The sequence below is a fragment of the Ostrea edulis genome, chromosome 3 (assembly GCF_947568905.1).
Source record: "Ostrea edulis chromosome 3, xbOstEdul1.1, whole genome shotgun sequence".
In the NCBI taxonomy this organism is placed as follows: Eukaryota; Metazoa; Mollusca; class Bivalvia; order Ostreida; family Ostreidae; genus Ostrea; species Ostrea edulis.
In genome coordinates this window covers 68,954,903-68,972,350 of record NC_079166.1, presented here as the reverse complement: position 1 = coordinate 68,972,350, position 17,448 = coordinate 68,954,903, and the positions used below count along the sequence as shown (strand labels likewise).

The following is a 17,448-nucleotide window of genomic DNA, read 5'->3' as shown; positions in this document are numbered from 1 at the left end:
ATTATCCAAACTGAGATGATTTGAGCAGCAATAACGATATTGTATAGGGAATTATGTTTATACTCACACTAATATTTGTTTCCGCAAAAGTCATTTTATTAACATGCTTTTTTACCTCTGTAGTACAATATACAAGAAGTTATGTCATAATGTGACATCATAGTCATAGTTACGCAGTACATGTCAATCGGAATTCCTTGAATGCATCGCGCACTTGACTTAGATTTTGGATGCAATACGATTAAGAGACAATTTGATGCTTTGTAGTTAACAATGTATCAAATTCACACATGGATGAAATCGTATTACATCCGAGATCTACATTGTATGTCGAGTGCGCGAGACATTCGAGGAGGTCCGATTGGGTGCATGCCATATATCACCATATACTTGTATGGACATGCTCAGAATATGTACAGGGGTTTTTAATGGATAGTATGCCTTTCAATAATCTTATTTGCATAGAATTCCTGTGTGTAGCCTTAACTCACATGCCTATTCTGTGTGCTTCTATTGCGTCATTTACATGCTAAATAATTTGGGATCAATTAATGTGGTAATTATCCTTCCTTAAGGGAAAACAAAACGGGTTCTGCTTTAAGACTTACTAGTATTTGAACATTATCGTTTTGTGAACACAAAGGAAAATTCCCACTTGTTATTTTGCCCGATTTTTATTTCCACAATCCAACACCAGTGCGAGATACGGCTAGGCTTGTAACGTCGACATATAACTAAGTCTTTTGAAATAAAGATTATTTATTTATTGAATTAAAAGAAATATTTCCTACAAAAAGGAATACCTTTCTGAACACGAGTACATGTGTACAGAATATTTTTTGAATAAATTCATTTTGAATATCGGAATGACTGTACATGTACATAAGTTAAAATTCTCGCAGCTACAAAGTCTGGATATAGACATTCATCAAGTCTGCAACTCCGATGTCTGAAGAAGAAAGCATTATAACAATTGGTTTTCACATACACACATACATACATACATACACGAACACAATCATCACCGACAGTGTAAGGTTTTAAATGATTCAAGGATGCAAATTCTTGCTACGAAAATTCTTGAGAATTGATAAAGAGTTGAATGCTTATGTACTATTAGGAATCTAGAAAATGTATACTTAATTCATCATTATACGTCTAAACAAATGGTTATTCCAAAATAAATCATTATATTATTATTATTTTATTCTTTGTCAAATTTGATATATAATTTCCCATATTTTAGCTTTGTCTCGTAATATGCGCACCGTTATCAAAGCTTAATGCAGTTATTAGTTGCTTTTATAAACTGCAGTACATTATAAACTATCAAAGTAAATGTCAGGATTGTATTGATTATTCTGAGTAATTTTCATCAATATAGTATTGGTACCTATGCTCTTTCTATGCGAGATATCCCCCTTTTCCGATGATTCGGTGAAAACAAATGTGGATGATGAAAGTATCTTAGCTTAATTTGCAAATTTAAAATAATGTGTTACAATCAGTGAGTCTTAGGCTATTTGCCACTTTAGATAAGAAACATTCATACAAGCAATACCATTTGTGTCGCACGATGACAATATTTTATGTTCGATTTTGATAGATTGTTAGAATTATTGCGCTGGATATGGGATATAGCTTATATTAGAAACAACAATGGTAGTATGAACGGTGACGATAACGAACAGTGATCAATCTCATAACTCCCATAAGCAAAACAAAATAGATAGTTGGGCAAATACGAACCCCTAGACACACCAGAGGTGGGATCGGGTGCCTAGGAGGTGTAAGCATCCCCTGTCGACCGGTCACACCAGCCATGCGCCCTATATCTTGATCAGGTAAACGGAGTTATCCGTAGTCAAAATCAGTGTGCCACGAACGGTCTAACATTCCTATATGAAACACGCCAGACAGCATTTGACCCAATGGTAGGTTGTATTATCAATGTATATATCTCATCTAAAAATACTATATTCTTAAATTTTAAATATTAAATGTAGTTTACTTTTCCAGCGTGCAACTAATTTTGCATATATTTGTGGGAACATGCTAAAGGTCCACCGAAGTCAAATTAAGAGAAGTTAGCAGGTTAAAGCTCGCAGAAATGAATGTGGATGATCACCTGCACATACAAAGCCATGACAAAGTCCCAGTGGTGACTCAGCCAGTTTATTTTAGACAGCCCCGGAATGCACAGACAACTCTGACAATTCAGTTTCCATGGTGTCAACATTGTCAGGTACTATATTCGGGAAAATTATTGATACCGAGGGCTACATTCCACCTCAAAGAAATTCAGTACATATTACTTTGGGTGACAATATCAATTCTTCAATTAGGGAAAACATTATTGACAACAAATATTTGTTTTATATCTAGAAAATCTAATATTGAGGATACTGTCAGCGACAGGATTTTGTCGGGGGGGGGGGGTGTCAAGGTCTAAGATCAGTACGGAAATTTTATTTGTATATGAAGCACATTCAATAATCGATTACACAGTATATATTACACGATAAATAAACTTACCCCGGTTCCAATTTGCAGCTTTAGAACTTTTGTTGTACAAAAACACTGGGGCGTTTCCCTGCCTTGCCCATGCACAGACGTCTCTCTTATCCACCACCACAAACCATCCGATGTCCTTAGGGCATCCAGCATAACTCTTGTTGATGAAAAAATGTCTAGTGACCCGCGATTCGTCACTAAAATCAGAATTATCAACAGATGAATTGCTATTTCTACATATAGTAAAACGACCAATCACGAATCTTAAACTAGATTTTGAAGGGTTCTTTCGAAATCGGGTACCCCAACATGGAGAAGTAGTTAGTTTTGGAGGTCTTGAGATCAGACCAACTACTATGCAGAAGTCTAGCTTTGCTGAACCAATCATTCTTGGTGCTTCCACTTCCATCAAATTCTAAATACGCTAACGTTTTCCCCTGGCCACCAAATACTACACGGATCTGTAAAGACACGCATCATATGTAAATAATAGTTCTTTGTAAAATTCAATATGCTGATACATTTCCCAGAATTGACATTCGCAATTTTACATTTATGAACACTTCAAATTTGAATCGCATCGAACTTTACACATTTCCACCGTTACCGTAGCCGGTCACGGCGGTGAAGCGTTCGCTTCCTAACTGTAAGTCGTGAGTTCGAGTCCTGCCTGTGCCATGACCACGTCAAACCTAAAACGTAGATATAAGTAGTGGTTGCTCCTTCGCCAAATGTTTGGCATTTAGAAGTGAGAATCACGGATCATTCGGATATGACTTTTAAATCGGAGGTCCCGAGTCACGGCAGGCGTTTTTACGTTATGGAACATTCACTACCACGGTCGTAAGCAATGACCATAGGTCTAAATGTCTTGTATTTCATTAACACCTAGCGACGTCTCAATAGGAGTGAAAAATCCTCGGCCGGACGTAAAGCAAATAAGCAACCATCGTTCATGTAAAAACAAAAGGAAATGAAACGCGTGACTTTAAAATCTTTAACTTTAACTTGAAGACCTTACAGTGTCAGTAGTTCAATGATTCAGAGCGTTTTCTTCATAACTAGTAGCTCGTGAGTCCTAATCCCGCTTATGCCATGATCACGTCAAACATAAAACGTAAATATATGTACCGATTGATCCTTTGCCAATCGCTTAACAGGTAGATGGGATAGCCAAGTGATTTTTTCCTATGTCCTTAGAAACAGAAATCCCAAACGCGGAAAACGTTGTTGCATTAAAAAAAAATTATCGCTGGTACCGTCATGAACGCGAAACGTAGTTCTAATTAGTGGTAGTTAATATACAGCTGGTAATGTCTTGAATATCCGTGATATTCTCGAAGGGTCGTAAAACCTGTACCTAAAGAATAGAATGGTGTTTCAAATAAAGATTCGCCAAAGCGAAAATAAAAAATCAACAAACGAACTTAAACGGTTGATGGGTGTACGGTCACACGTAACGTCATAATTAATTAATTCAACTATTTAAAACAATTCTTTTGTGTGGGATGTTCTAGTGCAGAATTAGTCTTTGGTGTGATCGTAAGAAGTCTTTAAGATTAGAGCTAAGCAAAATCGTGATAATTTCTCGCAATGTGAGTATATATCGTACTTTCCATGAAATTCAACGACTTAAAACTAGGTAACATAATTATCCCCTTGAAAGCCGTTGAATAACAATAATTTCAACACACTTTTAGAATATTGAGCGAGTTCCACTTGTCGATTAAAGGACTTCGAAGATGTTTCGTGTTATCCCTCTGGTTGTCTAATTTAAAACCAGCAGGAATACAGCCAGCTTGTATCGTGCATCTTGAAGGTGACCTTGAGTTCCAGGCATTAAGGACATTTTCACCATTCCCTGTAACCGCCTGAAATACTAATTGCCAATCTGAAAGAAAGAAACGTAATTGAAATAAAACACTAGTAATCCGTTCTTTTTCACGCACGTAGTAAGATAAACTTGTTTAGTTCGAAGGATGATCGTTACGTTTTAAACGCGGAAATCTGGAAATATAAAAGAGTTGGGATCAGACGTCTAGGAGAAGTAAATATTTGTTTACCAGCCACATCCTTTGTAACCAAGTACACGGAGTAATCCATAGTCAATATCAGAATACATAGAACGGCTTAACATTTGGGAGAAACATGTCAAACACCATTCCACCTAATGACGGTTGTATTTGCAAACTGAATAATTATAACGACTACATAATTAATGAAAAGCTGACTTTACAACACTGTTGAAATCCATGTAAAATTTACCATACGTGGAACATGCTTTTGCATATCGAACAAGATGAGAGACATAAACCCCATTTGCTGGTGATAAGGGAATATTGTAATATAAATATGGGAAGTTCAAGATGGAGAAGCTGAAATCACCCCATATATCATTAGGATGGATTATTAATTTGCCAGTAGAGTCTATGTTAGATAAAGATCCAAATATGAGGCCGATATGGAAGACTATTGTGTCTTCACCGGGAAATATCGAATTGACAACTGACCCAAAGTAAATATTGCTATAGCTAGATAAAATGTTTAAATGGAGGTCACCGCAAAACAATTTTCTCCACATGGACAAGCTTTTGAAGAAAAGAAATGTACCTCTCAATAATACTAAAAAAACCAGGTCAGTTAATAGAATAGCACAACAGACGTGGGGGAAGACCAGATCACCAAAGACCACGGAGATCTTGTCAATGAAACACTTTGGCAGTTTACATCAACTTCAACGTAACTTGTGTGTACAATCAGAGTGGTGCTTAACAGCGTATTTTGATGACTGATCACAACATATGAATATTTCTAAAGTTTCATTTCTATTAACGAAGCAGCTAATTATGATCTCAAAAAGACTAGTATCTAATTTAAAAACTTATACGGTACCAATTTTGATGCACCAGATGCACATTTCGACACATAATGTCTCTTCAGTGATGCTCAACCGAAATGTTTGAAATCCGAAATAACAATGAAGTTTTAGAAGTATTATAGGGAAAAACAGTGTGCCAAAAAAGAGGATTCAAATTCGTCTAAGGTTAAAAGCTATGCGTGAGGGAGATAATCCTTAATTTTGAAATGAATTTCTAAATTTTATAACAACAATTAAATATACATCCGTATTTTCAAGCCAGTAACGAATTACTTAGCTACTGGGCTGTATAGAACCTCGGGGACTAACAGTCTACCAGCAGAGGCCTCGATGTATCGTGACAAATGCCGATATGAACTGTTGACAGATCATACGCGTAGGCGACTCTTGATTTTGGAAAAGTTTTGTGATATCAAATTTATTGATGTTTATTCCCTCTCAGATTGAATTACAATTAGTAACCATTTTAGTGCTACTATATTTTTTCATTGGCTTTGTATCTTTTACGTCCAATATTATAAAGGGTGTTGTTAAATTTCCCTGTTCATAGAATTTTTTTCTGAAAATAAATGCTTTTATGGATAGCATACTTTTAAAAGATACTTCCGATGATCCACTTCACAAGAAACTAAGAAAATATAGCTTTATTTCAGATATCAGAATATTTTCTAAAATTACCATTATAAATCAAAACTCACCGTCTTGGAGGCCATGTGTTGACCTTATTATCAAGACAAAAATCAGTGCCATAGGAAACATCGCACGAGGAAAGCAAAACATGTTGGGCACCTAAATTATGATAGATCATAAAAGAATATTAAAAGCGTGAATCCCTGTACTGTAGACAATTTGGTTTGGGTAGTCGCCTGGCAACCATCATATCCTGGATTCGATTCCCAATTCTAGCACAGCATCGCAACTAAGCCGATTGATAAACATATCATGGATACCCCTTCGCTAAACGCCTAAAGTTCGACTTTGGAAATAAAAATCATATTAATATTTTTTTTTAAAAATATGGTCATGAATATGTGAAAAAATGTGGCATTTCACTTACAAAAGAAAATATTTCAACATGATAAAATCAACGAATTAAAATTAAAAGCACGAAACCAGCAAAGAAACAAACAAATCAAATCATTAACCGACTTCATAGTAATATGTAAACTATAGGTTTTAACGAAAAACAAATATCCTTACTCAATTGAAATACAACTGTTACCTTTTTCTATATGCACGCAGGAATCAAGTAGACTACTGAATGGAAATATATATACAAAAATAAAATGATGCTGACCCCACCCCTTTCAGCCCATTCGATAGAAAATTATCGACGTGAAGATAAACGAACTGGAAAAATAAATGACAAAGTCGTCAATTAAAAACAGTAGTAGATTACTCATTTCTGATAAAACAAAACAAAACAAGAGGCCCACATGCCTTATCTGTCACCTGAGTTTAGCTAAAAGCATCTCTTGTCCCAAGGGCTATAACATTTAGGGGGGAAAATCATGTTCTAAATATCTAAGCTAAATTCTAATATTCAACAACAGTATACAACAAGGTACATGTATGTTCTTAAACCTTAATTGCCCACGATAGTGCTTATATTGATGAAAGTCATCACATGATAATATATGTAACATTAACATTGACACGATATGACTAATTCCGATCCGTCCTAGATATGCAGTTATTTTATACCGTATCAGCAAATTTAAAGAAGTTTTTTTTTCTTCAAATGATAAAGAAATTAATCACTCTCAAAGTTTTGGCTCAAACCTGGAATCCCAACCCTTATCCTTAGGATCATGAAATTCCCAATACTGGCAAAAGGACTACCTACTACTTCTCAAAATCTATTTAGTATCAATAACATTAAATGATATCATTTAAATGTTTTACACGTATACACTATATATATATATATATATATATATATATATATATATATATATATATACATACATACATACATACATACGAACATATACAAATACATATATATATATATAAGTCGTTGTGTCCGAGTGGACTTACGCACTGGTTTGACAATCTTGCTAGGCGGTGGGTGCCATACGTTGCTGGTCGACCCCGGGCTGGGGCGAAAATTTTCAGTACCTAGTTGTGATTATTTAGTGCTTTATATATATATATATATATATATATATATATATATATATATATATGCAAGGTGAAGATAACGAACAGTGATCAATGCAAAGTGAAGATAACGAACAGTGATCAATCTCATAACTCCTACAAGCAATACAAAATAGAGAGTTGGGCAAACACGGACCCCTGGACACACCAGAGGTGGGATCAGGTGCCTAGGAGGAATAGGCATCCCCTGTTGACCGGTCACACCCGCCGTGAACTCCATATCCTGATCAGGTAAACGGAGTTATCCGCAGTCAAAATCAGTGTGCCAAGAACAGCTTAACAATCGGTATGAAACACGTCAGACATCATTTGACCCAATGCGAGGTTGTATTGACGAACTAGATCGTTATAACGACCATAGAATTTGCGAAATGCTGACTTCAATCGAGAATGTACATGTAACCAACTTTGTATGTAAGAAGCATAACGTGAGAGGCATACACCCATTATCCACCCTTCGTTGCTATCGCTTGCATATATTGGATAACTTCAATGAAATACCCGTGTTGTACCATCAAGAAATCATATCTTAAGAAATAGGAGAAGACTGGTGGTGTCGATGTTAAATTCTTATTTTAACGTCCTGTAACGTGTACGTTGTTGAGGATAATCCACATGTCCTTGACAAAGAATTATTTCAAAATCCAGATACGCCTCGGGATATCTCCATCTGTTTCATTTTACAAAATTTCAATCAATATGATGAATTAAAAGCTGAAACCATTAATAATTTCTGAGATATATGTTATTGTTATGTGAAACTAAATGGATTATGATTTACCTACACAATTATCCTGCAGACATTCTGCATTCTTCAGAGTGGAATACGCAGCTCCAGTTCTTACAAATTGAAACGATGTCGTTTTTATTGTGTCCAAATTTATCACAAGTTAGATGTTTGGAAAATTTATCTATTTTGTATCGATTTCTCAATTACAAGCCGGTAGGTATGAGTTTTCACTTAGTGTACAAAAGAAAATAGGTGATAATCCGTCAAAGAGTTTCCACCTTTTATATTTATTCAGGGGACTATAAGGACCTGCGCTTTTAACATGTATGCAATATACTGTGCTAATGCTTGAAATATCAGCTGCAAATTAACTGTAGTCAAAATGTATTACATATATGTAAAACAACAACATTAACAAAACTCTCCAATTCACATAGCCCCGGAGGAGTCAGAATTCGTTGTAATACATCAGCCAGGAACAAAATTGACATATGTTTTGGATGTAAACATTCGAAGGGTGTTTCAACGCAGGACCGTGACACAAGTTACCGTTTGGAGAACAGATAATGAAACAGAGAGCTAGGGACTCTCTTGAATTAGCCCTAACTTCAAATTTTATGGGAGTGTTCCAGGTAAATGTCCATGATACATGTATGTCTCTGAAAATATTTCATTTTTTATCAAATATTGCAGTTTACATTCTCACTAGAACACAAGTATGCTAGAGAACCCCCATCCCACGCCTTTACATGTTTGATGGAGGCAAGAAAAGCAAGGACATAATAAATGTGAATTTGATTTGTAACTACATGTATCTGAGGGACAATGTGTTAATAATGTTGAACTGCGTGGGTTTTTTTAATTATTAAAATCATATATAAAATGACATTATCGGCATGTCTATTCGTGAGATCATTTGACAAACATCTGCAATGACTGATCAATGATGCACCAGTTTATTCTTTTCCGAGACCGACGGAGACGCTACATTCGATATTACTAAACCTAAATCTGAATAAATAGAACCGATTGCATTAAAATACATTTAAAGCAAGCAACATTTTGTTCTTTTTACTAACAGAAAAATGGTAGTGCATGTAATTGAAACTACAAAAAGGCATCTGACGCCGTTTGTCCTATATGACTATACGACTTAAAGTAACATGATCATTTCGTATACGTCTACGCTTTATGAGAGTCTCATCAAAACTAATTTGAGGATAGCGAAGCGTTGATACATGTTCTTGCCCAGCTCATGTTATAAATCACCATGCTTAATTTTGAGCATTGCCTTTGATTATATGCCGAATCTTGACCAGCGATTACATAGAATAAAGTTTGGCGAAGTGCTAATATAAGTTAATGGGAAGAAATGTTTGAGTGTAAAATAAGTCAAATGAAGTTTACCATATCGAACAAGTTTAGAAATATTTCAAACATGAAATGATGCACTCGTTACTCTTTGAGTTAGCCAGTATTAAAATCCATTTGAGATGTCATTCTAGTATTTATCTTAAAGGAGTGAAGAGATTCAGACAACTACTTAGTTATATCATGTGGTTCAATTCTATTAATTTATTCTCTGCGATGTCCTCCTACATGTAGTTTGCCACTTTGTCACTATAAGGTGTTTACGTTTTAACAATTTGAAAATATCTAAATGAATTTCAAATTAAAATTCAAAAGCATAGACGGTATGCAAAGCCCCAAGAGAATCCGCATGGCAGTCAGAGGCTGTATCAACTGAGCTACTGAGGCGGGTGGCAACTGTTGGCAAATTTAAACAATAGATGTTTTATATGAGAAAACTCTTGACTAATACTATGCATGGTATTTAATTGTCTTTTTATTTATCATAAGATATTAAAACTTTTATTTAATATCAGTAAATTATAGTTCAATTTAAAATAGTGGTATATTTTGAATATGTCAATATACTTGTATCCCTCCATTCCTTAAAAGCAATGAACATCGGCCATCAACCTACTCGATAAACACAAAATATCAATAATACATTAAATTACTTCACCTTTGTACAAAGGGGAAATTTGGTCTTTATGAAAGTTGGACATTGGTGCCTCAGACACAATCTGTAAACCCATGCCTTCCAAAAGTTGAGGACCGGTGTGATGACATATCCTAAGATGTAAATTGTGGTTAATCAAGAAAACGATTACAACAGATACCGATTTCGTTATACATGTGATAAGATTCCATTGATAAGAAAACTTATATAGTGTATTACGCTCTCTGAGAAAATTTCATACCATTACAAGAACATTGCAAACATGCAAAAATGATCATCATACATGTAGATGGAAATACCTGTATTAAGGTGAGTGGGTTTCATTTCTTGGTTTATGTCCACAATATGTACAAAACTATCAAAATAGCATAAAAGTCTCAGTAATTGTAGAAATGAAGGGGCATCTGTACGTTTAATTAGATCCTGTATCGCTAGATTCATGATTATTATATTTCAAGTTGATATCAGTACAAAATAAACTAACTTTGCTCGATATTTCCGAAGTTTCGATTCATTAAATCATATAAATTCACAAAAGGAACAGTTCTTATCTACTTTAGAGATTGTAACTAAAGCAAAACTATTGCTGTATACATGGAAATATTCATCCCCGTTTTATTTTCGCCCATTTCCTTGTCAGCGGGTAAATTTAAGAAAATGGAAAACCCTATTTCTTTTATCTTTTAACACAACTGAAATCGTCAGCAAGTATAGAATGATAAAAATAACACAGGACGGAAATAACCACGTGTACAACAATTCAGATAGCGATTTACAAACCTGCATTTGTTTGTTTTGGTGATGTTTTCCGCCACACTCAACAATTTTTCAGTTATATGGTGGCGCCCAGTTTTTATTGGTGGAAGAGAGAACCCAGATACAATGTAACTGGGAAGAGACCACCGACCTTCCGAAAGTAAACTGGGAAAGTTTCTCACTTACCGGTGCGAGCGGGATTCGAACCCGCGCCGACAGAGGTGAGAGGTCGTGTGATTTTGAGAGCAATGCTCTAACCACACGGCCACGGAGGCCCCTCCCGCATTTGTTAAGACTATGTTAATGATGTCATTTTTTTTTTATTTTACGGCCCATCTACTGAAACAAAACATTTACCGCTTCTTTGAAATGATTATTATAGTACTACAACTCCATTTAAATTAAAGTACATACCTTGAAGTTGTTCAAGTGTGTTGAACTTTGTGACCAGCTCCACGTATTAAATACAAAAACAAAGACTATGTTAATGATGTCATTTTTTTTTTATTTTACGGCCCATCTACTGAAACAAAACATTTACCGCTTCTTTGAAATGATTATTATAGTACTACAACTCCATTTAAATTAAAGTACATACCTTGAAGTTGTTCAAGTGTGTTGAACTTTGTGACCAGCTCCACGTATTAAATACAAAAACAAAGAATGATTTAACGTAAATCTAAACTGGAACAAATCCAAATGTGTTATTTAGATACATTCATATAGGATTTTGCAATTGAAAATATCAAGATAGTAACGCCGAGTTCAAGTACAAGACCCAACCAACTTCCCTGTGTACTCTATAGGGGGAAATAAATCGCGGTGGAAATTTTTTTGCTGTATTCGCGGTCTAGACAAATTCTCAAATTTAAGAAACCGTGAATATTTTTATCATTCTTTCCCACACAATTTGTTTTTAAAATGGGGCTTATAGAGATTCGAATCTGCGAATTTATGAACCCGCGAATGTGTCTAAAATGAAAAACACGCTAAAATTACAACCCGTCAGATTAATCCCCTATACAGTATATGTCTAACACATATGTTACTGTAAATTACCTTTTTGTATCGTTGAATAGTCAGGATTTACTTGACCTTATTTTGTGAAGTCGCTTCCATCACCCATAACCCTTGACAGATTTTTGGCTCATTTTCATGAAAAAGTAACGTATAATGCAAATTTAATCATTTGAATCCCTATCTAAGCTAGAGAACGATTGTGGTAATGGTTTCTGTGATTTTATGGACATTTCAAAGCATGGAAGCGTTCAGAGTATTCAAACAAATATGGGAATTTTGAAATGTTCAATGGATTCTAAGGTCAATATAACAATTTAATTTGCAGATACAACCTTCCATTGGGTCAAATGCTGTCTAACATGCTTCATTACGATTGGTAGGCCGTTCCTAGCACATTGGTTTTGACTATGAATAAGTCCATATACCTGATCGCGATACAGGGCTCACGGCGGGTATGACAGGGGATGCTTACTCTTACTAGACATGTGATTTTATCTCTGGTATATCCAGTAGACCTTGTTTGCCCAACTATCTATTTTGTATTGGTAATAGGTTTGATCACTATTAGTTATCTTCACCTTTCATTGAAATGACTCTGAATCTTGTTTTTTGTCATTATCCTGGTGTTCATAGAAGATGTACTCCGATACTAACACCGTATCATGAGAAATCATTGAGCATTCGTTTTGCAATATCCTACTTAAAACTCTTTTATGAAACACAAAAATTCCTATTTTACAAAAATGGTGATAGCGAAAAATTTGATACCCAGTGGAACAGATGGAGCCTGATCTTTACTTAACTCTCTCTCTCTCTCTTTCTCTCTCTCTTTCTCTTCCTCTCTCTGTGTGTGTGTCTCACATATAAAAAAAAACTTGTCTGTATTCCTACATGATCCTTGGTATACATATATTGAACATATATTATGATATATACAGATTGTTTAAAAAAACAAAAACAAAAAAAAACACCGTATGATGGATTCGGGATGGGAACTATCGCACAACGGATAAATTCAAGATATAATGCGTTTAGTTGTTAATTTGGTTTTAATTGATTTCTGTGGATGGTAAACCAACCACCAATTGTATAGCTTTTAATTCTATGATACAGACAATTAGCTATATACTCGTCGTAAATCATATTATCATTACTTATCCAAAGTTTACAATATGAAAGTTGAATATAACCAACAGTGATCAATCTCAATTTCTATAAGCGAAAACTAGAGAGTTGGACAAATACCTCTATACACACCAAAGGTGAAATCCGGTGCCTAGGAGGAGTATGCATACCCTGTCGATCGGTCACCATTATATCACATATATATCCATTACCTCGTGAACGCGTTACAGTTGTGAGCAATGCGTCTCTGAAACATATAATCATAGTACGCCTACTTTAACGTCTAAGAATTCTGAGGAAAAATGAATGTAGGAAATATAGAAACATATATATATATACATGTAGAACGTCTATTTTAACGGCTAGTGATTCTGACAAACACGAGTTACGGAATCAATATCTTTTACGCGGGTATGTTAAGACAGGTCATGCTTCATTTATGCACGTAAACTGCATCATTTTCAAATCTGCCTTACACAGAGAGAGGGAGCTACTAACTTTTAAAAACTATTTTGGTTGTTTACATGACAACATTTTGTATCATAACAACATGACAAACATGCAAATACACGGGGGTATGGACTACACCGCTTTTTGTTCTGTCATGTCCCTATTATTCCGATTTAAGAAAAACATACATCAAACGATATTATTTTACTCGTCTATCCGTGTTCAAACCTTTGCAACTTTTTTCAATAAGAAACAGAAAAGCATTATGTAATTTAGCAAGATTTTTGATAAAGGCACTCAGCCTAAGAAACTTATAAAATATCATGTTTGCCATTCCTCCATATTTGGTCACACGTTTCTTTTCACATGATGCTTTTCACATGATTATACTCGCTAGTATATTGTTCCTTGATTATTATATACACGTAACTGTACCATATCAATGAGATGTAAAACTTATTCGGTACCAATTTTGATGCACCAGATGCGCATTTCGACAAATAATGTCTCTTAGGTAAATAGCATTGTTATAGTGACGTGTTCTTGAACTCTCAACACAATATTCATGAGGGTATGAACTGCAACGCTTCACACTGGAATATTTTTCATACAGATTGGATATGTTAGTCAGTTTATTGAAACTTTGAGAAACATAAAACTTCATAGTTATTTCGGATTTCAAACATTTCGGTTGAGCATCACTGAAGAGACATTATTTGTCGAAATGCACATCTGGTGCATCAAAATTGGTACCGTATAAGTTTTACAATTAAGCCCTTGTAGCAATTTTGAATAAGCAGTCCTCAAAATCCAAATTGGTCATGTCCCTGATTCGACCCCTTGTTTTGAAATGCATTAAGTATATCATTGTATTCCGTGCAGAATATATTCCCATAACACTTAACATCATTGCCGATTATATTTCCCGCAAGCAGTGGGAAAGATTTCGTTATGCAGCGCCGATAGCAGATCCAGTTCCATTGACAATCCCCTCCTCCTTCACAAACCTCATCTCCAGTTTGAATTCAACAAATTATTAGAAGCTTCATTATCACAAAACACACACAGAGCTCACAATGCAAGTCTCCAGGCGTATTACAAGTTTTGTTCAGAAAACCGGATCAGTCCAAATTGGCCACCCAACTTAGCTTCAATAGTTCAATTCATGTTAAATTTATCTATCAGGGGTTTAGCTTTTTCCACAGCCCGCTCATACATGGCTGCCTTGTCATATCATTGCAAATTGCAAGGAATTTATGATCCTACTTCTGAATGTTTGGTTGTTAAACTTTTGCAAGGTATGAAACGTTTGAGGCATACTCCAGATAGCAGGCTTCCAATAACAAAACATATCTTAGCTAGAATATTTCAGGTGCTTCCATGTATTTGTAGTAACGTCTACGAGTCTGCTTTGTTTTCCGCTGCATTCTCATTAGCTTTTCACAGGCTGCTCAGGGTAGGCGAATTAGTTAGCGATCGCAGTTCAACAGCAAGAGTTGTACAAAGAGGTGATATTAAACTAGACAGAGCAAATGACTCAATAAGTTTAACCATTACATATTCTAAGACTGACCAGGTGGGCAAGGGTTCAGTACTTAACATTCCTAGGGTAGGAGATTTGACATGCCCATTTTATCATATGGCTGTTTTTCTGAATGTTCGTCCTAATGACTCGGGCCCCCTTTTCTGCCATTTTGATTCGTCCCCATTGACCAGATACCAATTTACTGCTATTTTGTCAAAAGCAATTAAAGTACTTCAATTGCCATTCAAGTATAAAACTCATTCTTTTAGGATTGGGGCGAGTACGGAACTAGCAATCAAGGGGTTTTCATCTCATGTCATTAAGAAATCTGGTAGATGGCGATCTAGCTGTTATAAATCATACATCTGTATGCCAAAGTTGTACTTTTCAAGTTCATTTACTTGTAGAGAGACAAATCGTTTGGTTGGTGGGCTCCTCAATATTAAAGTGGGTACAAACAGAAGCTCTACTTAGGCCTGGTGGTTGCGGTTTGAATCTCGGTAGGATAAATATATTTTTATGGTGGCAGGGTTACAGCGGTCTAGCCCTTATGTAGGTCGTCAATAAATTAAAATACTTAAGTAGATTTGGTCCGCACCCAAGCGCCATTCTACTACATTGCGGTGGGAATGATTTAGGCCATACATCCATAAGAAAATTGAGGTTACAGACTAAAAAAAGTTACAACATTTATAAAAACAAATTTTCCCAATGCTAGGATTATATGGTCTTGCGTTCTACCGCGCATTGAATGGAAATATTCCCACAATAGGGCCAAAATGGAGGAAACACGCCGGCACCTTAATTCATTTGCAAGCGCTTTAATCAAGTCGGAAGGGGGGCTGTCATTTCATATCCAGATATCAAACCACAACCCACATTTTTACACAGTGATGGGGTTCATCTATCCAAACTAGGGAAATCCATTCTATCAAACACACTAGAAGGGGGTCTAGAAGCTATACTATGCCACAATGTTGTATACTTTCCGCAGTAGTCCTTATGGGCACGGCTTAATTATAACAAAATGCCACTCTTCCCCAACCACCAGTGTGGCGGAGTTTCCTACCAGATTGCCAGTACTGTCCTTCAAGGTAGGAAACTTGTGGCGCTTACGAGCGGCACTGTCAGAACTTATCATGAAATGTGAAAATCTACCTCTGTATTTCCCAGGGTCAAGGTCATGAGATATTTGACCTCTGCACCTCCCAGGGTCAAGCACTCTTTGGTATGATTTGAACTGTGAATGTTGATATTTTTGAACTTTGAATGTTGACTTTGCAAGATAATATGTTGATGTTGAATTTGCTTTTGATGATGCTTTTGTTGTTTGTTGGGGCCTGCCCTTGATCATGCTGGCGGCCCGTTTCCTTTGTGTTGTAAATACAGCCGTGCCCATAAACGCCATAATAAAATTAAAAGTATTCATATATTTATTTTTGGTTCATTGATACACTGTTCTGAGATATATATATATATATATATATATATATATATATATATATAATAAAATTAAAATATATAATACATACATATTTCTCGCTGTGACCTTCAATTCGACTTTTAGATATATCGATGAAGTTTTGTCTATTAACAATGATAGCTTTCATTAATATGTCGATTTGATATATCCCTGTGAGCTCGAAATAAAGCACACCACAAAGTCGTCCAGTTCTGCTTCATACTTGGATATTTTATTGAAGGTAGACATTAACGGCAAACTGACAACTCACCTGTATGACAAACGGAATGATTTCAGCTTCTTCATCGTCAACTTCTCATATTTGTGTAGCAATATTCCATTATCACCTGCATATGGTGTTTATATATCTCAACTGATTTGATATGCAAGAGCTTGTTCTGGGTATAGTCAGTTTTTAAATCGAGGTAAGATACTGACAAACAAGTTGATGGTACAGGGATTTCAACAGTCTCGATTGAAGTCAGCATTTCGCAAATTCTATAACGATTTGTTATAACGATCTAGTTCGTCAATATAACCTCGCATTGGGTCAAATGCTGTCTGACGTGTTCCATACCGATTGTTAAGCCGTTCTTGGCACACCGATTTTGACTGCGGATAACTCCGTTTACCTGATCAGGATATAGGGTTTACGGCGGGTGTGACCGGTCAACAGGGGATGCATACTCCTCCTAGGCACCTGATCACATCTCTGGTGTGTCCAGGGGTCCGTGTTTGTCCAACTATCTATTTTGTATTGCTTATAGGAGTTATGAGATTGATCACTGTGCGTTATCTT

At 35.7% G+C, this 17,448-nt stretch overlaps 1 protein-coding gene across 2 annotated transcripts; it reads right to left on the bottom strand.

The window, feature by feature from the left end:
• Positions 1-741: 741 nt before the first annotated feature.
• Positions 742-6,639, bottom strand: LOC130052762 (uncharacterized). 2 transcript variants are annotated; one of them, XM_056158684.1, is made up of 6 exons: positions 6,615-6,639; positions 6,091-6,181; positions 4,209-4,405; positions 2,818-2,975; positions 2,536-2,711; positions 742-949 (listed from the first exon to the last, which is right to left on the bottom strand). In XM_056158684.1, exons 2-6 carry the CDS (start codon positions 6,170-6,172, stop codon positions 903-905), a joined length of 660 nt encoding a protein of 219 aa, XP_056014659.1. In that variant the 5' UTR covers positions 6,173-6,181; positions 6,615-6,639; the 3' UTR covers positions 742-902. The 2 variants fall into 2 exon arrangements, with proteins under 2 accessions (XP_056014659.1, XP_056014658.1); XM_056158683.1 differs by lacking the exon at positions 6,615-6,639 and having other exon boundaries at positions 6,091-6,186.
• Positions 6,640-17,448: the final 10,809 nt, after the last annotated feature.